Genomic DNA, 22165 nt, shown 5'->3' on the forward strand with positions numbered 1-22165 from the left:
TGACCTCCAAGTATATTGCTTCTCCGAGAGAGAGAACAATTGTAGACATATAAACGTTTGTTATAACAACTGAGGCTTTGCTTCAGCGAAGTAGCTTTTTTTTTTTTTTTAAATTTTTTTTTAAATTTTTTTTTTTTATTTAAATAATTGCTTGTAGGTACTCTTTTTATTGCAGGGACAGAAAGTTTTTCTCCAACTAGGTGTTTCCAAAAGTGACTCACAATGCCATCTTTTACCTGTTAACTCAGCAGTCTTGTCAAACAATTAATAATAACAGTAATACAATAGTGTTTTTAGTAGAAATTACTTAACTACTGTGACAGCAGCTAAGGATAAAGAATTGTATCACACTGAGGCTGGGAGCAGTGGCTCACTTCTATAATATCAGCACTTTGGGAGGCCAAGGTGAGTGGATTTATCTGAGACCAGGAGTTTGAGACCAGCCCGACCAACATGGTGAAACCCTATCTCTACTGAAAATACAAAAAAATTAGCTGGGCGTGGTGGCATGCACCTGTAATCTCAGCTACTGGGGAGGCCGAGACAGGAGAATTGCACGAACCAGGGAGGCAGAGGTTGTGGTGAGCCGAGATCGTGCCATTGCATTCCAGCCTGGGCAACAGAGCAAGACTCCATCTCAAAAAAAAAAAAAAGAAAAAAAGAAAAAAAAGAATTGTATCACACCGAGTAAGGAATATTTGCCTTCTTCCCCACCCCGAGTAGTTTGGCTATAGTGTTAAAAATACATTATGCCTTTCTTTATATAATTTTTTTTTTTTTTTTTTAAAAGATAGGGTCTCGCTCTGTTACCCAGGCTAGAGTGCAGTGGCATGTTCCTGGCTCACTGCAACCTCCATCTCCTCCCATCTCTGTCTCCCATGTAGCTGGGACCACAGGTGCGCACCACGACACTGGCTAATTTTTGTGTTTTTCGTAGAGACGGGCTGGTCTCGAACTCCTGGGCTCAAGCGATCCACCCACCTGGGCCTTCCAAAGTGTTGGGATTACAGGCGTGAATCACCGTGCCCAGCCTATGTGTAATGTTATGATAATATTATTAGAGTGCAGATAGTAGGGTTAATAGAAGGAAAGCCTAAGGTTCCTTTTATGCCTGCCTTTTAAAGCCTGGAGCCTAGAATACAACATTTGTAGTCCTTCCCAAGTTTTCTCTTCCTTTTTCAGAGATATCCAGGAACCCAGTGAACAAATGACTTAGCTTGATGTAGATTTACTCCCAGACACTACTTTTAAAAGAAATAGGTGAGAAGAGGAGCGCTAGAGAGTCCAGTTTTCTTCATAGTCTTATAGTCTGTTTGAAATCCCCAAGACTCGTCCCACCATGTAGTCCCAGATGTTACCTTTTATTTGACCATAGTTAGAGGAGTGGATGTCAGAGTCCCCTCACTCTTTAAAGCGTTGGTCTGTTTCTTTGCCTCCCTGTCATTTTCTTTGCCTCCCTGTCATTTTCTTCAGATATTAGACTGTGGTACCTGTTAGGGGCTTTTGGAGAATATGTCTTGAAGAATGATTTCTAAACTTTTGTCTGCCTATTATATTTTAAGTGTACTCACTCTGTCTTGCTTGTGGTTATCTTAGTATAGTGCCACCTGATACACAGGGGCTACATATTTACTCTGAGCAACTGCAAGAGCCAGCTGGTAGGTTTTTACACTGGTGAGATTTACTGGGGAAGTTTTTATCTACTGTCATTCTATATATTTGTTTCAATTTAAGAGTTTATATTATAGTTAATAAGACAACTTCATGAAGAGTATGTGAATTGTAGTATATAGTCGTGGCGTTAATTCTGTGAAATTGTAGTCTAGTTAGGCTACACGAATTATGACTGTACTCATAAGTTGTTTACACCAAATAACACGACAGATATATATGTCTTTCTTTCAGTTGTAATAAAAGGAAATGCCTGTCAACTTAATTTATCACCAGGCATGTTCTTATTTAAAGCCTCTTAAAATGAAATATAAGCCTGACCTAAGATTATGGTTACTACAAAAGTGACAACAGCTGTGGTATAAAATACTGTAGGGGCCTCTGCTGCCATCCTAACAACTGTGTAGCCTGTATGACAAGCTGTTATGTCCAGTGAATGCTTGTAGATACAGAAACGACTAAAGTAATCCTCCCAAGCAGAAGTCTGAGAGGCCATCTGATCCAAGTCCCTGAGAGATTCCTTAGGGGTCAAGACCTTCCCCAAGTCACAATGGAGAAAGCTTGGCCAATATTCCTTTCCCCATTCCCTCTCTGCTCTAGGACAGAACTGCTGTAGTCCTGATTTTATTACAGATGCATATACTCTTTCATTTCGCAAAGACTGTGAAGCAGTGGAAAGAAGGAAAAAAGGAAGCTCTTTAATTTTTTTTTTTTTTTTTAAATACAGAGTCTTTCTCTTTGTCACCCAGGCTGGAGTACAGTGGCACTATCATAGGTCACTGCAGCCTGGACCTTGTGGGCTGAAGGAATCGATCCTCTTTCCTCAGTCTCCTGAGTAGCTGGAACTAGAAGCTTGCATCACCTCACTCATGTAGGGGTCTCTCTCTTTGTTTCTCGGGCTGGTCTTAAACTCCTGGGTGCAAGCAACCCTCCTGCCTCAGCCTCCCAAAATGCTGGGATTACAGGGGTGAGTCACCATGCCTGGCCTATAAAAAAGAAACCCTTTAAAGATAGTCATAGAAAGTAGGAAAAAAGGAAGTTCTTTAAAGAGTGTCATAGGGAGAAAGATGGTTTAAAGATGATTTCACACTGACACAAATTTTCATGTACGTGTGCATCCATTTGTCCCATATTTGAGTGCCCACCCTGTGTAGGCAGTAGTCTCTTTCCCCAAGTTGCTTAGACCCAGGGCAGAGATTCTCAGCTTCAGCAATATTGTCATTTTTAGCAGCATCCTGAGCTTTAGAAATGCCTCCAGGCATTCTCAAATATCCCCTAGGGAGCAAAAATCACCTGCAGTTGAGAACCACTAGGCTAGTGAGCAGTACAGTCTAGTGTGGGAAACGGACAGCCACACAGAAAAATGACATCCATATACACATTGTGAAACAGTCGACTACGTATCAACCACATGGGGTTCAGTGATAGACAGCAGCAAGAGGTGGCTTCTAGGACACTCGCAAATTCACTTTCTTTTTCTTAGGCTGACACTTAAACACCATGTAGTGCCTCTTGAATAGCCACACAAGTTTGTTTATGTTATGTCAGCATTGTGAGTTTGCAAACATATGACAAAATTTGTTTACTAAAGGCAATATCTAAAATTATTTGTCCTTTATTTTAAAAGTTAAATATTGCTATAGCCTAATAGTCAAGAAATAGCAAAGGATGGCTTGATAATTATCCAGTGGTAATTATAGAGGACAGTCTTGCCATCATGTTACTACATGTGTGCAGCACTGAATGTGGGGTGGTGAAAAGAAGAACCATATCCCACCCACATGGCTTGCGTACATATATAGTGCTTTGTGTTTATATTAGTGCCTTACTAGATGCAGGTACTGAAAGTTATCCACCTACTTTCTGACAGAGATAGTAGTGGTTGTATAAACTGTCAGAAAATGAATGCATAAACTTTGTTTGTAAAGAAGGTAACATTGTAACTATTTCTCATCAGACAGAATATAGTATTTATACATATCATAATTCATTAGTAATGTATAAATTGTTTTTTAAAATATCTAATGTCTTAAACTATGACTTAACTAAATTCAAAATTATTTATAATAGTAATCCTTGTTATGAAAATTCAAATAGGTGAGTGTAATATACAAGCTTGGTAAAGGGTCTGTAGCCTTGTTAAACAACAACAAAAAAATAAAAACATGGTGACCTCTTTGATGGTATTTAGCGTTGTTACTTTTCTGTCATCTGTTCATTGTCATAATTATGTTTCCATATTATTGCATCTTCACAATAGAAACTGCCATCATTTTACAGTTTTTTCCCCCACGAGCTCATGGTGTTTGAAGGATGTTGTTAATGCAGTCTCTGTGTACTACTGAATGAGTGCATGTATAAATCAAAGACTGTAGGGAATGCCTGCTGGCCTTCACAAGTGCATTTATAAATCAGCTTCTGGGTCGGTTATGCTTGGTAGCATTAACTTCGTTATGTACTTATGTCAGAGTCGTGAGGAATCCTGGAGTCATAGTGGGATACAAGAGGAGCACCAGGGGGCTCTATTGGCTATGATTTTGAAGAAAATGAATTAAATTGATTGATTGAAAAAAGCAATAGGAGTGAATTTGGGCATGTATGTATACATTTAAATCTATCTTGTACTTTGTATACTCAACAGCCTGGATCAGCACACAGCATATTATAGTTTAAGCTCCCTTCTTGTAGCAGTGTTTAATATAGTTAGCAGTAATTCAAGAAAAAATTATATCCAATGCATTTGAAGATGGAATGTAGATAACTTACCCAGTTTTCTAGTGTTCAGAAACACAAACTGACCTTTGGACAGTGAATTCATTAATGATCAAATGAGTTAAGAATAATTGCAGTTTTCAACTTTTGAGGTAATCACATAATTAGACCATATGAAGTCAACACTTTATGGTTTCATTTTTAAACGAAGTATGAACAATGCTCTTTTTAATCAGTATGATTTTATTAAAGGAAGAAATAATCCTATACATATTTTCAGCATTTACATTTTTACGTAGTAAATTTTTTATAGTCCACGTGATAGATTCTGTAAAATAAGATATATTTCTTTGTTCCATTAGTAGGAAAAAAAAAAAAAAAAAAGACATCAGCTGTAATGACTGTCACAGCCCTGACCCAGATTTATTCTTAATCCAGCAATTATTCCGGACATTTGGATTATAATACATAAATGCAGTGGTTAACATGAAAACTTTAAATTGTGTATTTATTTTAAAAATCTCATGTCATTTCTCAATTACTAAAAAAAGAAATCAACATCAAGAATCAAGTACAGGCCGGGCGCGGTGGCTCAAGCCTGTAATCCCAGCACTTTGGGAGGCCGAGGCGGGCGGATCACGAGGTCAGGAGATCGAGACTATCCTGGCTAACACGGTGAAACCCCGTCTCTACTAAAAAAATACAAAAAACTAGCCGGGCGAGGTGGCGGGCGCCTGTAGTCCCAGCTACTCGGGAGGCTGAGACAGGAGAATGGCGTAAACCCGGGAGGCGGAGTTTGCAGTGAGCTGAGATCTGGCCACTGCACTCCAGCCTGGGTGACAGAGTGAGACTCCTTCTCAAAAAAAAAAAAAAAAAAAAAAAAAAAAAAAAAAAAAAAAAGAATCAAGTACAATGTTTTTTGTAATTCATTATGCATGTGTGAGAAATATCTAGCTAAAATGTTAAATCTCAGACCTATAAATATTTTACAAGATACATATAAGCTGTTTATGGACATTAATTTGATATAGTTGGTTTAAAACTAAAATTTGAGCCAGTAATGTATTGTGGAATCAGGCTTCTTGGGTTTGAATCTTGTGTCCACCATGAACCTTAAGCAAGTTACTTAATCTTTCTGTGCATTGGCTTTCTCATCTGTTATGTGGGGATAATAATTATGCCAACCTCTGAGGATTGAGTTGTTAAACGTAGTGTACTTAGAACGGTGGTCAGTACTTAGTAACTGTAAAGTGATTAAAAAAGTGATTCTTAGCAAGTAGTTTTTAGTAAGCAAATAAAAAAATAAAATACTAGACAAATGCTTTTAGTAGTAGTAATAATTGTTAGAAATATATTCATGGACACATTTTTTATTCGGTTATTAATTCATGCAGTAAATATTTATTGACCACTGTAGTTGGGAGTTGCGGTGATGCAGGATAAGCACAATCTTTGTCCTCTTACAGGAAGCCCAGAGGCTGACATTATGAAATAATGATACAGCGAATTATGACCAGTATCTTGCCGCATATTCATGGCATTGAGTTGTTTGTGGTAGGGGAGCTGACCTAGTCTATGGGCATTTAAGGTGAAATATGAAGCATGTTAGCTAGATAAATACAGTTGGTGCCGGAAGGCGATGATAATCTTTTAGCAGAGGTAACAATATAGAGGAAGATTCAGGATGTAGCAGAGGGGTAACAATGGAGAGACAGGACATCTGAGTTGATACTGATGGTTTCATTGCTGTTTAAACTTATGAGATCCATTCCTTCTCTTATAATGTGTCCTGTCATCTGTCTTCTGCACATTCTTTCAGAGAAACATCATTTTTCCTGCCTCTCAGTCTTCTTAGACTACCTCAAGGCCCCTACCAGCTATCTATATGTTTTTCTACTTGATGGTGTTTCTACCATCCTGACAGTTCCCTCTCAGATTTCATTTTTTTAATCCTGTGTTTCTTGCTATCACTTTTTCAACTCTTCCTAGATTAACTATTCTTCAGTGCAGAGGAGTATTTGAATGGTTGAAAAATGGTTAGAATGCAGCTTCATTTGCCAGCTGTTGGAGCTAATAATTTTGACTATTAGAAAGCTAAGAACATAACTCGAATGTTAATATTATTATTATTATTTTTTCTGTAATCTTTCTTTATTGTCATTTTATTTATTTACTTTTTAAAATTATACTTTAAGTTCTAGGGTACATGTGCACAATGTGCAAGTTTGTTACATATGTATACATATGCCATGTTGGTATGCTGCACCCATGAACTCATCATTTACATTAGGTATATCTTCTAATGCTATCCCTCCCCTTCCCCCTCGCCCGACCCCACGGCATTCCCAGGTGTGTGATGTTCCCCATCCCATGTCCAAGTGTTTTCATTGTTCATTTCCCACCTATGAGTGAGAATATGTGATGTTTGGTTTTCTGTCCTTGCGATAGTTTGCTGAGAATGATGGTTTCCAGTTGCATCCATGTCCCAAAAAGGACACGAACTCATCCTTTTTTATGGCTGGATAGTATTCCACGGTGTATATGTGCCACAGTTTCTTAATCCAGTCTGTCATTGATGGACATTTGGGTTGATTCCAAGTCTTTGCTATTGTGAATAGTGCCACTATAAACATACATGTGCATGTGTCCTTATAGCAGCATGATTTATAATCCTTTGGGTATATACCCAGTAATGAGATGACTGGATCAAATGGTATTTCTAGTTCTAGATCCTTGAAGAATCGCCACACTGTCTTCCACAATGGTTGAACTAGTTTACAGTCCCACCAACAGTGTAAAAGTGTTCCTATTTCTCCACATCCTCTCCAGCACCTGTTGTTTCCTGACTTTTTAATGATTGCCATTCTAACTGGTGTGAGATGGTATCTCATTGTGGTTTTGATTTGCATTTCTCTGATGGCCAGTGATGATGAGCATTTTTTCATGTGTCTGTTGGCTGTATGAATGTCGTCTTTTGAGAAGTGTCTGTTCATATCCTCACTTGAGATTTGGATTTTGAGGGTAGCCTGAGTAACATAGTTCAGTCCCTATCTCTACAAAAATTACTTTTAATAAATGAAGAAATGCCATCAATTACTTGCCATTGAGGAAAGGAGACCAAGATTACCATTTCTGTGTATGCTGGGTGGTTCTTGGGGAAGCAGTTTTTTTTTATGCAGCCTCTGCTGCAGGAGCTTCGTATTCTGCTTAGTCAGGTCTTCTCAGAGAGAGGACCTCTGCTCTCTCTGATGTTGCTGTGGTTAAACAATAATTAAGATAAACTGTTTTCACATATTTTATAGTTTCATAAAGAAAGAATGTAAAAGGAAAGTAGTTGAATTCTGCTCTTCTGAGTTGTAAGTTTACTTTGTTGGAACTGCTAGAATAATTCCAAAGTCAGGATTCTTTGAAAATAGGCTTCCATAAACCTTTGTAGTTCTGTGCCAGTTACTTAATATTATCTTTGGACCTATGTTATTCATTTTCAGGTACTTCATAATTTCATATCTCTGTGGTTATAGGATGTTATATTTTTGACATTATATTAAAATTACTGTTTGGATCTATGTATTAAAGTGAGATGGTATTTTATATTGGGCTTTTAAAATAATCTGTTTTAGATTGAGTGTTTAAATGTTTTATATTGGTTCTGGGATATTGGAATATGTAACTTCTGTTGAGTTAATTGTGTGTGTGTGTGTGTGTTTTGAGACAGAGTCTTGCTCTGTCATGCAAGCTGGAGTGCAGTGGCATGATATTGGCTCACTGCAACCTCCACCTCCTGGTTCATATGATTCTTGTGCCTCAGCTTTTCGAGTAGCTGGAGCCACAGGAGTGGATCACCGCACCTGGCTAATTTTTGTATTTGTAGTAGAGATGGGGTTTCACCATATTGCCCAGGCTGGTCTCGAACTCCTGACCTCAAGTGATCCTCCTGTTTCTGCCTCCCAAAGTGCTGGGATTATAGACTTGAGCCATCGTGCCCGGCCTGGGTTAATTGTTAATTACTATTTTGATACTTATTTCTTAACGCGGTAGAGCCAGAATTGCATTTTTATATGTATAAACTTTTCATATTGAAGGCCTTTTTGTGTGTTCTGACTGACATTTAAAATTGTGGCTGGTTTAAACAGCTATCTAAAAATCAAGCCTCCACATTAAGAACATAGGGTTATTTTATCTGTTTACTTTTAGACCTGATATTCCAAGCATATTAACTGACGTTAATTGTTTTGAACACATGTAAAAATGGAAATGTAAATAGTCTGTTTTGGCATATCCTTATGTATACTGTTCCAGTATTTATTGCCTTGTTAATTTAACTTTTACATCCATACCTGGATCACATCATATGACTGTCTTACCTGATAACCCATTCCATCCCATGCTGACTATAAAATCATTTTTTTCATATGTCAAATACAAATTGTTACGCTCTGGTTTCAACTGTAGATGCATTTCCAGTAACAGACTCTAGGACCTTTTTTATTTAAAATTGTTCAGAGATGATTTTAATATTTATTTTGAGTGTTATATACTTAGAGATGAATATTAAGTGTATTGATTCTGCCTTAGCTGGTCCTATGGGTAAATATTCTCTGATGCAGGACTACCTACTTGATATCTCTTGTCATACTTGCTGCTCTGTGGATTTCTTTCTCAGGCCGGTGTTTCCCATGTTGTGGTAAAGAGGACTGTTAGCTTCTCTAGGATAACAAGCTACTGACACATTCCCACGGAACCCATTGGTGTCTCTTGGGCCATGTGCCTATCTCTGAACCAGTCACTGTTGCCATTGGGATGGAATGTTTGGCCAGTCTAGCCTCCCTAAATTACATGCCTGAGCTTGGGGGACAATCAAGGTGCTCCTTTTAGTCAGCATCCTAATGAAGAGAAATCTTAGGAACAAATCATGCGATGCAATTTTGTCATTTAATTCAGCCACATCAGTTCCAGTAAAAGTTTTTGAAAAGATTAAATAATGAGTAATGATTTCTTATGAATAAAATAGCCCCATTAAGTTTCCCAAAACTTAACCAACGATGAACTTTGAAAACATTTTAGACTTCTGCCCTCCCTCTTGTAGTTTACTTACTTACGAACCTTGGTCACTGTAATTGTACCTGTTGGGACACATTAGGCACCAAAATATTTGTAGAGTGAATGCTTCATAGCTGGTTACTGTGGACATATTGCTGTGGCACAAGTATTAAATTTGAACCGAAGATGGATGTAATTTAATATTTGGTTAAAGTGCTGGACTTCCTGTTAGTTTTCTTCCCAATATACATTTCATAGAGAGGAGAAATTAGAGCTTGTGGTGGCATAGACTTCATGATTTTGCACTGTGAAGGAAAGTTTTGTAATTTAGTCTTGGGCCAGAGATTGTATGGATCAGGTGTGATAATTTTGTGGCTAATATGACTTAGAATAGTTGAGAAGCCATTTTCAACTTATTTCCTGTGTTCTTGGACAAAGGGAAAGACAAAATATGAGCAGAATTGGTATGTGATAATTGTTTATTGATATTTAAAAAACAATATTCCCACTTCCCCCCACCCTGACCCCTACCCCGGTCTGGCCCCCAGGGTACCTCCTCTTAGCAACAGCTCATGGAATGTAGGATGAACCAAAACCGAAATGACGCACTCATATACTAACCCCATCATTCCTTCTGCTCTACCCTCTTCTCCCTTTTGATTTGGTCTTACAGACCCCCTGAGGAAAGGGTTTTGCATTTTGATTTAATGGATAGCTGCTGCAGCTTATATTTATGCAGTGGTGATGACAGCACATTCCTTTTTTTAAAAAAAAAAAAGATTTAAAAAAATTTTTGTGACAGTAGATGGATTGTAATAGGCAGCCACATCTGAAGAAATAAGTGAAACTATACCCGTGTAATGATTTCTTATTACCCATATAGATGAGTAATCTTTACTGTGATTATTATATAAGTTATACAAATGTGGAGCTTTTTTTGGCTCTAGAAATATGGATGGATGGTTGGAATTGTTTTAAAGGGGTCTTTACTGCTTGGCAGAACATGGGGCTGATTTCAGCTGCATTTATGATTCCTTTTTTGATTTATTCCAGTTTGGATTTAAATATATTAAAAGTGCCTGTGAATATGAGGACATGTAGATCATTAAAACTGCATTTATTATGTAGCCTGTTTTAACATTTGGACTGATTAATGAATCTCTGTAGAGTAAAAATACACCTGATAATACCACATCACTTTCTAGATTTTATCAGCAGTCTCTTTGCCTCTCGGGTAGTCAAGGAGTTCTTTTGTCCAGAGCTTGTTAATGATTCATTATATCAATGACGATTCTACATTTTATTTGAATTAACCAATTTCTTAACAAGTGTATGCATAGTTAGAAATCTGTATTGTAGGTTGTAGATGAATGTCATTTCCTGGGCAAATAAAGCTCCTTAATATTTATGACATGTTTGATATTAATTAAGGCAGACTTCCCCCACGTAGTAATGTAATACTTTAAGGTCATCTAATCAAGGGTTCTACACAATGATCAGGTAATTTAATTTTAAAATAACTTACATAAATAGAAATGAGGGAAGTTATTGAATAATTCAAATATGATGAGTCTACATTTGTTTTTAATTTTCATTTTTGACTTGTTTCTAACATTGCTGGCATTACTCTAGTGGGCTAGCCATCATTCAACTAATATTTATGGAGCATATACTATGTACTGATGACAGATATTGAGTGGTAAAACACATCTGATGCCTGTTTTCACCGAGTATAGGTTCTAGTGTTGAAAACAACTGAGAACTAAAAAAATACAGAAAATATGATTACACATTGTGGCAAGTGATCTGAAGGGAACATAACAATAGGTATCAAAATAAAACACCTTTGGTTTAAGATAAATATAGAAAGATCAAGAGTGACAGTGAGAAATTGAGAGAGAGAGAGACCTTGATCTCTTACTCGCTCCATCTATTTAGTGGGGAGCTATTTCCTATTTTGTGAAAATAGGGGTGTGTGTGTGTGTTTGTGTATATATATCTATGTATGTGAAAAAAATATATATTTGTAGATATATATATCTACACATGTGAAAACAGAAAAAAAAAAAAAAAACACACGCACCTGTTTTCTCTACCTAATGGTAATGCGTTTTCATATGATTAAATATTCTCCCATAAAATCAGTTTACATGGCTATACCATAATTTTTTAAAAGGTATCAGAAATTTTTTTTCTAATTTTGAGATATTTGATAAACACAGATGAGCTATGCGTTGTTAAAATTAAGTTGTATATTAATTCAAAATTATCTGCTTAGGAAAATGCCACCAATTGTGGGCGTAGGTTATTCATATTTTAAAAGACTGTTAAATATTTTAAACACTCTGGTATTTGTTGCCAAATTGTTGGCATACTTTATTCTTACCACGTCACAGACTGGTTTAATGCAGCTTTGTTTTGCTATTTGTGAGTTTCATGTTAGGCAGCTAATGGTAACAGTCATGGGAGTTAGTTCTGCATGTTGGATACCTGTTGGGTTTAAACTGATTTAAATCCTGTTCTTCTCATTTTGATTTGTTAGAATAATAATGAATCTTCTTTCAAGAAATGTTTCTCCATATTCTTCCTGTTTGATGATGTTTAAATTTGGCTAGAGAGAAATTGTAAGAACACTTAAATCCATTGTGTGTTTTTCTGTCTGTTTGCTTTTTTTCTGATTCAAGTTTAATACATCTGTCTTTTGTCCACTTTAAATCATTTCATGAAACTAATAACAGAGAAAATATAATAGCGGGGCCAGACATAGTGTCATACTTGAGAGGGAAGGCAGGGATTGCTAGGTAAAGTGAATCTGAGATGCTGAATTATTTACTTTTAGTACTACTGTTTTTATAGAGAAGTTTGGCTGAAAAAGTTTGTTTTGTCATTGAATTGTCAAATTTTTATTTCAAAAACAAGAGTTGTTTTCCTTTTCTTATTTAGTGTTAAATTTCTGCTGCTGTTTTTTCCCTCCAGATATGGGGTCTTGCTTTGTTTCCCAGGCTGCTCTTGAACTTACGGCCTCAAGAAATCTTCCTGTGTCAGCCTTCCAAAGTGCTAGCATTCCAGACGTGAGCCCCACTGTACCCAGCCCCTGACCATATTGTTAACATTAGAAAATCAAATAGACTAAAAGCATTACTGTGTTAGTCTAGTTAGCTTTCATTAGGTATTTTCCTGCTTTAAGAACAATACCAGAGTTTTCAGGTGGCAGGTGACATATAATCAGAGTACATGGAGTGCAGGTTATTGTTTTCAACATGGCTGCTAAATAAATCAAGGTTTCATTTTTTCCAGAGGCTCACACTCAAAATTAGTATGACATATAGCATTTAAAAATGTGGTAACCTAGAGTTTATTTGAAAATTGTTACTTTTGTTTCTCTCAAGTGAGAGCACCCTTGATACACTATCTAGAGCTTCTGTTCTGGGTATTTTATTATGCATGCATAGCTAGTTTTAAATTTTTTCTCCTTATTGATTAACATCCTCGCCCCTTCCCTTCTTTTAAAACATTATTTCCTCATTCACATTTACCTACGTTCATACTACTGTTTGACTTGTGCAGAAAAGATGGAAGAGGACAGGAGATGCTGTGTTATCTCATATTCAGCAGAAGTAGAAAAAGGTAAATGTCTTCAGCATCAGTCAGATGGTACTTAATGGCGGCCAGCATTGTGAAACCTGTAAGACAGCTAGTTCTGTATTCAGACCCCTTAAGTTACTCATTATGTTCCTGTGTACTCAGTGGTTACGAAATTGAAAACCCAAAGAGGCTGGTGGGTAGGATACTGAATCTCACATCGCTTAAACTCCTTTTCCCCCCAGTTACTATCCTTGTGACATCCAACAAGTCAGTTAGCATTTTTGTGCCTCAGTTTCTTATCCGTGAATTAGAATATGATGATTCAAGTGGATGACTTACTTCCTAAGGTTCATTCTGGGTTCAGGATGCCTTCTAATTGTGTTAACTTAGTCATTTAAAAAGAAATATTTGAAAGAGTCTCTAACAAGGAATTCAGTATACCTGAACATTTTAATAAAAACATTTTAGGAGAAGGATTATATACAACATTATATTCAACAGTATGCATCCATGCCATTTCTGTTTGCTTTTTTTTTTCCTTTTTTTTTTTTTTTGAGACGGAGTCTTACAGTGTCGTCCAGGCTGGAGTGCAGTTGTGCGACCTCGGCTCACTGCAACCTTCGCCTCTTGGGTTCTAGCAGTTCTCCTGCCTGTTTCCTGAGTAGCTGAGATTACAGGCATGCGCCACCATGCCCAGGTAATTTTTGTATTTTTAGTAGAGATGGAGTTTCACCATGTTGGCCAGGCTGGTCTCGAACTCCTGACCTCAGGTGATCTGCCCACCTTGACCTCCAAAAGTGCTGGGATTCCAGGCGTGAGCCACCACACCCTGCCTGTCTGCTTTCATATATGATCATATAGACTCATACAAATATTTATGTTTATAAAGAATTTAGATCTCTAAGAGTGTGCCGAGCCTTATTTTTATCTGATCTTTTTATCATCCATATAAACTGTAACATGGAGTGCATGAATTCAGAACAAAATAACTTTACCCCTGAATACTAAAGAGTTCAATTTCATGCTGATTTACATGGCACAGCAGGAGTGGATTGTTTAATATCTGTAACTCTGAACTTCCACAACCTTTCTATCAGATATTCAGCTAAGTGTTGAGAAGCAGAAATTCTAAAAATAATTTCCACAGAATCTTTTAGAGACCCTGGAGCAAACTGTTTGAATCCATTCCCCTTCTTTTTGCATAGTTTTTGTCTATGTGAACAGTGCTCTCATGGGTCAGAAAGATTGAGTTTCTAGTCCCATACCTTAAATTGCTTTATAATTGCCTTACTTTATAAGGGAGACATATCCTGACACAGTGAAGCCTGCACATATTCCAGAGAAATTAATCTGAACCTATTAGAAGTGGGAGGAGGGAAGGAAACTTATTTTGGAAAATTGTTAGCTAGACTGGTTAAACTCTATCAACACAGCATGGTATCTTGCATAGAAAGCAAATATAATGAGTCCTGGACGTTTATTCGCAGCTACAATTTCAGTTTGGTTATGGGTCATAGATAAAGAAGATTGAGATGGAAAAATGTGGCCATTTAAATTATAAACCATGTTATATGTATTGAATGTGGTTTTGTTTTGGAATTTCCACAGTAGATTGGGTAAGAGTGTAGAACTGCTAGATTTGATTCTAGCAAAGTCTCTGTTACTTATTAGGTATGTGACCTTGGACTAATTAATGTGAGTTCTCCGAGCCTGTCTCTGTTTCCTTACATTGTTTTTAAGGTTATTTAACAAATATTTTTAAGGGACTCTTTAGGCACCTAGAATATACTTCTCTATAAGACAGACACTGTGTGTATGCTCATGGTTAAGAATAGAGTGGTGTAGGAAGGTCAGATGGGGCAAGGTATCTGAGATAATTCACAGTAATGGTTCATTAAAAATAAAGTAAGAAATTCAGGGCCAGGCGCAGTGGCTCACACCTGTAATCCCACCGCTTTGGGCGAGACGGGTGGATCACCTGAGGTTAGGAGTTTGAGACCAGCTTGGCTAACATAGCAAAACCCCGTCTCTACTAAAAATACAAAAATCAGCTGAGAGGGGTGGCACATGCCCTGTGATCCCAGCTACTTGGGAGGCTGAGGCAGGAGAATCGCTTGAACCAGGGAGGGGGAGATTGCAGTGAGCTGAGATTGCGCCACTGTACTCCAGCCTGGGTGACAAAGTGAGACCGTGTCTCAAAAATAAAATAATTAGGGTATTACACCTTTTTTTTTTTAGACTAACATATCTGAACTTGCACAGATCTACATGATTATGAGAGTGTAGTCTGAGGAGCTGGAATAAAATTATGTGTCAGGCCTAATTAATGATTTTGGCCCTGTTAGTTACCACCACCAGACATATTCTTGGTTAAATGAGGTTACTTTGATTCCTGACACTTAGCAGTGCTTTGTTACTTCTTAATATAGAAATAATGAATAAAGAAATAATGAATGATTATGAATTATGAAGCCATAATACAAATTAGAAATGATGGTTAATACATTCTTAATTCTTATTTTCTTCACTAACATTAGGGTTGTTAGAAAATAATGAAATATAGAATGTCTCTTTCATTTGTTCATAATATTATGTATATAGTACTATTCAGAGGGCAACTTGTGTTAATAACATATAAACTGTTGGGTTCTTAAAGCCAGTGAATTGCGATTTCATTGAACATTTTGCATTTTAAAATTTTATACACAGTCCCATGTTCTTATACCTTATATATTGGGGGATGTCAGGCACATTTGCTTTGTGTTGGATAGAATATAGAATAGTTGCCTTTTTCATTCTGTAGTTCTGATCTAATGTAATTTGTGCCTCAAAGATAATTAGCTGATAACCTTCACGAGCAATAACATTTTTGGGAGAGGGGAGGCTGGAGTTTGATTTAAAAATTTAGGGTGTTTAAAACTAACTTTTGCTTTTTAAGTTATCCATTCTCATTTCTTAAAGAAATAGCAATAAATATTTTGTTTGTTTGTTTTTTTTTTTTGGCATAAGTCATTTTTATCGGTAAATACTTTTTTGGTGGCTACTCTAAAGGACAGTATTTCAGATCTAAAGGATAGGACAGGACAAGATAGGTCTAAAGATATGGTATCTACTCGTGCATCACTAGAAGACAACAATATGTGTTTCATTTGGGCTTATTTGTTTTTGAGACTGGGCTATGAGATTAATTTTTGTAGTTTTAGTAGAAACGGGGTTTCAACATGTTTCCCAGGCTGCTCTAGAACTCCTGGGATCAAGCCATCCACCTGCCTTGGCCTCCCAAAGTTCTGGGACTACAGGTTATACCCACATGCCTAGTGTCATTTGGACATATTTAAATCTTCAAAATAAGAGTTTGCCATTGGCTCCTCCCTTCTTTATGATTGTCCTGTTCAACAAATCTAATTCATCTTCTACATTGAGTTCTTTTCATAATTGTTGGAAAATTAACACTTTTCTATGAAAGATAGTAATTCTCTTTAAATTTTAAATATTATCCTCTTTAGGTTATGATGTGATATGTTTGAAATTCACTAGAGTTTTATTTTATGTAAACAAGAAAGGAACTTTTCCCCAGTATGTTCTGAAAGTTATTCTTCAATCCTGAGATTCATGTGGATATTATTTCATGTTTCCCAAAACCACATACATGTTACCATGTAATACCAAGCTCTTACGTTAAAAGGAGGCCTATTTTGTTTTTTAAATACAGTGAAGAACGAAGAAGTCACATGAGTCGAACCCCTGCCTCCATCTTATTTTACCTTACAGCATCCTACCTTGAACACCTGGGCAGTATTAATTCATGTTATGGGCATTTCCTCTCATTAATGCCTGTCATCTACTGGGCCTCCAGTTTCAGTTGTTTGCTCTAGATGTGAAGCCATGGAGTTGAGTCTGGTTGCAACATATGATGCAAACAGGAACTTGAGGTACACTACTCTCACCTCTCCCGCGACAATGGCCCAGTCCTCTAGGGTTTTCTCAATCTCCTAGAAGTCTGGGATTGCTCCTTCTGTTTGATTCTTCAGAAGCACCATGCACTTACTTCCCCTTGACCCTTAAGACCATTTGTTAGATGCAGTATTCTGATTCTGATTTCGTTTGTTGCTTCCACTTTTTCAGTAAGGCAAAATAAGATAACACTAGAAACCTCTATGTTCTTGTGGTCAGAATACCAAAAAGCAATTTGTATAAGCCAATTCTATTATCAGCCCCATGAGGATAGTTACCACGTTCCTCCCAGTTTTTCAGATGGGGGAACTGAGGCACAGAGAGGTTAAAGAAGCTGTTGAAGATTTCATGGCTTGTCAGTGTTGAAGCTGGAGTTCGAATCCAGTCTTTTAAACACTATTTGCATCATGGGTCTTACAGTTTCTCAGCAAATTGATCCGGTGTTATCTTTTTCCCATCTTCCATTGCATAATAATTTCAAATAAACTTTAAAGGTGTAAACTTATCTTTTTATATTATCTTTTATACCATTACTGAGATTTTAATTGTTGGTGGGTTTAGGTCATTTAGAAAAATTTAGTGTAGGTGGGTTTTCTGGTTGATCTAATCCTCAAATAACAAATCTTAAGACACATGGTGGCATGTTTCTGTACCTCCTGAAGGGTAGTTTGTTAGGGCTGTTGTAATAGCCCAGTGAGGTTCTGTCGACTCAGTCGTTCTGCGTTTGTGGCTCTGTCCTTGGAGTCGTTCCTTTATTTGTTCCTGTCTCTGTTCCTTTCAGTTCAGGCCAGCAGCATTTCTGCCGGTATAAAAGTCTCAAAATCCTTGTCAGTCTTCTGTGCAGTTCATGGACATCCAAGCATCAAGCAAGACAGTCCTGCACAGCTCTTTCCTGGATAACCATGTTCTCTGTTCCTGGCTTCTGCTGACATGCTTGATTGGGTCCATGAGTCCCATGCCTAATCTGTTCAGCAAGTTTGTCTAGCAACACCATCCTCCAGTCTCTGAGCAACCTCCTCTTTGACCATGGCTTACCTGCTTTTTCTGTTTAGGCTTCGTAGCATCATCTGAGCAAACAAGATGAATATTAATCCGGTCAAAGGTTTTTTTTCTGAGACACTTTCCTCAGAAATAGTGTTCTGTACCTCACCAGCTTATCTGCCCTAGGGATGTTACAGTTGTAATCATGATCAGGCCTACATTAGCTCATTAAAATGGGGAGCATAACTTTGTTCACTGTTTATTTTTTCTTTGTGAAGCAATATTAGTAACACTTTAAGAAAGTTTCTTGTTATAATTCCAAGCTTTTTCCCCCCTTTTGTCAATAGATTACATCTTAATCCAAAATATCTTTCAATTTCTCAGGACCCTCATTTTCTATATTCCAGTGGCAAGATAATTATAGCAAGATAACTTCGAACCCTCATTATACGTAACCACTAATAGAAAGCAGTGGTGTAGATAAATAGTATTAGGATCAAAGGAACAGTTGGGACGATTTATATTCAGAGCTAAGGATGAAGTTTTGCTGGATAGCAGACCAGTATGCAGGAAGGTGGTGTGGTAGGAGGAAAATACTGAAGTAATGAAGCATATGGGGCATTTGGGCTCCCATAACTTGGGTTGAAGAGGAATATTCATGTTGACTTGCTGTGGGAGAGAAAGCTGAAAATCTCATTGGTGGAGTAAAATCTTGGAACCCTTAATGCCAGGCTCATAAATTTAGACCTTATTCTAAAGGAAAAGCAGGGTGATTACACCTTATTGAACTCAGGAATGAATGATTGTAAGATATTTGGGGGAGATGAAAGTAACAGCTGTAATGATGGATTATTGTTAGGAGAAATGACAGGCAGGGAAATGAGCCTTCTATGCTAAGATTCAAGGCCTGGCAGTGCAGCTGGCAGAAGGAATTGAGACAGGAGACACTGTATATGGAGACAAGGCTGAATTTTTAGGGGTGAAGGCGTAGGGAGTGTCTAGGAAATGTGGACTATGAATGTAGGAGAATAGAACTGTGGTATCATTTGGTATAGACAGTGTGGTTTGCAGTTAAAGACATTGAGTGTAGGTATTTTGAATGTAATGGTCATTAGGATGAGAACTCTGGTGGGAGTTTGGGTTTGGATATTATTAAGACTTTGGAGTTAATTTGCATGGAGGTGATAATTGTATCACCAAGATATCTAAAGTCTTACTGTGTCAAAACTGTTCAGTCAGTCTGTTACCAGGTATGTTAGGGATTGTCAAGGTGTATCAGTTAAATCTTGGAGATTATTTATGCACCACCATTTGAATGATAACTTCCCTGTTGCTTAGTGTTGGCCTAGACCTGATAAAACTTTGCGTGAAGTCTTTGTAGAAAACTTGGTTAATAAGATGTGACTGATAACTATGTATTCATGAGAATTAAAGGCATAGTAGATCAAAATAATTTTTTCTTTGAACTTTTCGCCTTTACCCCATGTCTTTTTTTAGTGGATATGTTTGTTGTTGTTAATGGTATTGGATGTTGTATGTAATGTGATGTAGAAAAGGCTATTCATTTGCTCCTAATTTTGGGTTACCTTATGACAGTTTGTTAATAACCATAAATATAACAAAATATATCTTGGAGTAAATTTATCTCAACTCATTGGTTAAAGTATTCTAATCACACATTCATTGGGTTGTTTTATTTGTTGACAACCCAGGTTTTCAGCTTTATAGACCTTTTAGTGCTCAGTTCATTGACACATCATTGTGATGGGCAGATAGTCTTTCCATTGCAGAGATGCTTCCAAATGAGCACTCTTTCCTTTTAGTTTTTCTTGGTACGTAGTTCCCTATGAGGTCCACAAGCCATTAAAACCACATTATAAATGTGAATATATAGATTCTCATCTCTATTCAGAAGAAATTGGGTTTATCACCCACTGAATGTTTGATGATGTAATGCATTATCCTCCATTATGTAGTGACTAAGTATTCATGGATGGTGTGTTCAAGGACCAACTCTGTGTTACTGTATAGTTAGCAAAATGTTTAACACTCTCCAACCTGGTTGTGTTTCAGTGCACTTGCAGGAAAGACATGGTGAAAATTTCAATGGATATCTTTGTGAGGAAATTTCAGCCAGACAGGTATCAGCTTTGGAAACAAGGAAAGGATATATATACCATTGATCACACGAAGCCTACTCCAGCATCCACCCCTGAAGTAAAAGCATGGCTGCAGAGAAGGAGGAAAGTAAGAAAAGCATCCCGGAGGTAATGACCCCTCACCCCACTGACCCTCCTTGCCTGTAGTGTTTTCTCAGTTAAAATGGGTCATTGGGTGTGGCAATTTACTTGCTTTTTCTATTGATTCATCATAACTTAATACCTTTCTGAAAATGTGACACAAATTATTTTTAACTGTTAGATGTGTAATAAATACAATGTAGGAAGAGATGTATATTTATTTTGTTTGAGAATATTCCTGAAGTTACTCTACATGGCAAATAGAACAATATAGAACTTGTTAGACCACTTACATGAATGTATTTTATGGTTGTATTGTTCCTTTCTGTGCATTTCCATATGTTAATCAATAACTTGATTTTCCACTTTTTCATTTTGCCACCATTTTGCTTTTTGGCTTTAGTGGTCATCTTCTTCATTTGTCCAACATCCGAGCTACTACTGTCATCTGGATGCTTATATTTTACTACATTTTATGCACTTGGTTTTATTCTTTTGTAAGATGTAAAACACAGCACATGGCATTTCTGAAACATGCTTATCCTTGTGAACTTTATTCTCCATTCCGTCTTTGTGGCCAGGATCATTTCAAAAGCTTTTAGATCTGCTGTGGGCATCTTGTTGTTTTAAAACCTATTGAATAGGGTGTGTGTTGTATTGCTCAGGTCCTTAGGCTACCTTTTAAGGCTCTTATGTTTTCCAATTTTATATTAAATTTTCCTCTTCAATATTACTCATTGTTTTTCTTTCAGATTATAAAAGTAATATTTGTGCATTGGAGGAAATTTGTAAAATAAGGAAAAGAATAATGAAGGAATCCCATATCACTCATAACCTCACTATCCAGAGATAACCAGTGTTAACATTTTGTATATATCCTTTACCTATGTATTTATTATGTATTTTATGAATATTATATATCTTTCCAAATTTGGGGCCATGCTCTATTAACAATCTGATGATGAGTTTTGAGTGTTTTTTTCATGTAACTGATTGATTTGCTGCAACATAATTTTTAATGCCTGCATGTGTTTTATCCCCTGTAGAGTGTTTCCACCTTTTTTGATATTAACTAAGTAACACCATAATTTTGCATCTTTGCCCAGACTTATGATGCTTATTTTCTGTCTTTTCTTTTCCCTGATATTTGTTTTCTGCTAATTTAAAATGGTAGTGAGTGAAAGAACCTTAGTAACACGGAGTCAAACTTCGGCATTTTATAAGAGCTAGACCTGAGGTGCAGAACTAACTCAGGTGTTGATATTTCACCCTATAGTTTACCGCAATGACTTCAATGTGTTTGTTAGTAGGTCAGGACCAACATTTTAAAATGAGGTGGTAAAATAGAATAAAAACTATTGTAGTGCTTCCTCTGTGATAAGGGCAAATATTCACTCATGACGTGTGAGCATGTGTGTCTGTGGTATATAGTGCCACTATCTGAAATGTATAACTCACTGTGTGTTACATTCAAGAAAAGTTTGAGAAATACTAATTTGGACAGTCAGTGTTTTTGATAAATGTGTTAATTCATAGCACTAAAGAAGCCAACATTGGGAGGAGGCAGTATCCAATCCTGAGTTCAGAATACATACCAGGAGAACATCTTGAACATTGTTCTTTAGTGGATGGAAAACACAGTATTTTCATTAGGTGTATGACTTGGTTTCCAGTTATTAACCACAGTGGGCCTTTTGGGTTGATAGAGACCATAGATTTATGACACTTGAGCAGATCTAAATACTTGTCAGTGGGTTCAAATAATCAATGGAACTTGCTTACCTAGTTAGAAAGCCTGACTATGGGCTTGTTTAATATGCTCAGCCTTGTGGCTTGATATTTAGAGATTATTGATCTCCCTTTGGAAATATCCCATTTAGGGAAGTCTGATGAAGGAAATGATTCATTGACGTCTCAAGCACACGTCAGCCTTCTTTTTTTTTCACACGTACTACCGTGTGAAATGTTTATAATGTTGAGAT

The 22165-nt window shown here is 37.0% G+C and overlaps 1 protein-coding gene across 8 annotated transcripts in view; it reads left to right on the forward strand.

The window, feature by feature from the left end:
* Positions 1-22165, forward strand: part of KDM4C (lysine demethylase 4C) — a 419898-nt gene that overhangs the window by 200839 nt on the left and 196894 nt on the right. For all 8 annotated transcript variants that reach the window (XR_004053916.1, XR_004053917.1, XM_030919239.1 and 5 more), the window contains exon 9: positions 20017-20210. Coding sequence is in view for 6 of the 8 variants with exons in the window: in XM_030919239.1 (XP_030775099.1) it covers positions 20017-20210 (194 nt within the window). In the remaining 2 variants the exon portion in view is untranslated. The remainder of the gene's footprint in view (positions 1-20016; positions 20211-22165) is intronic.

The sequence above is a fragment of the Rhinopithecus roxellana genome, chromosome 16 (genome assembly GCF_007565055.1).
Source record: "Rhinopithecus roxellana isolate Shanxi Qingling chromosome 16, ASM756505v1, whole genome shotgun sequence".
NCBI lineage: Eukaryota > Metazoa > Chordata > Mammalia > Primates > Cercopithecidae > Rhinopithecus > Rhinopithecus roxellana.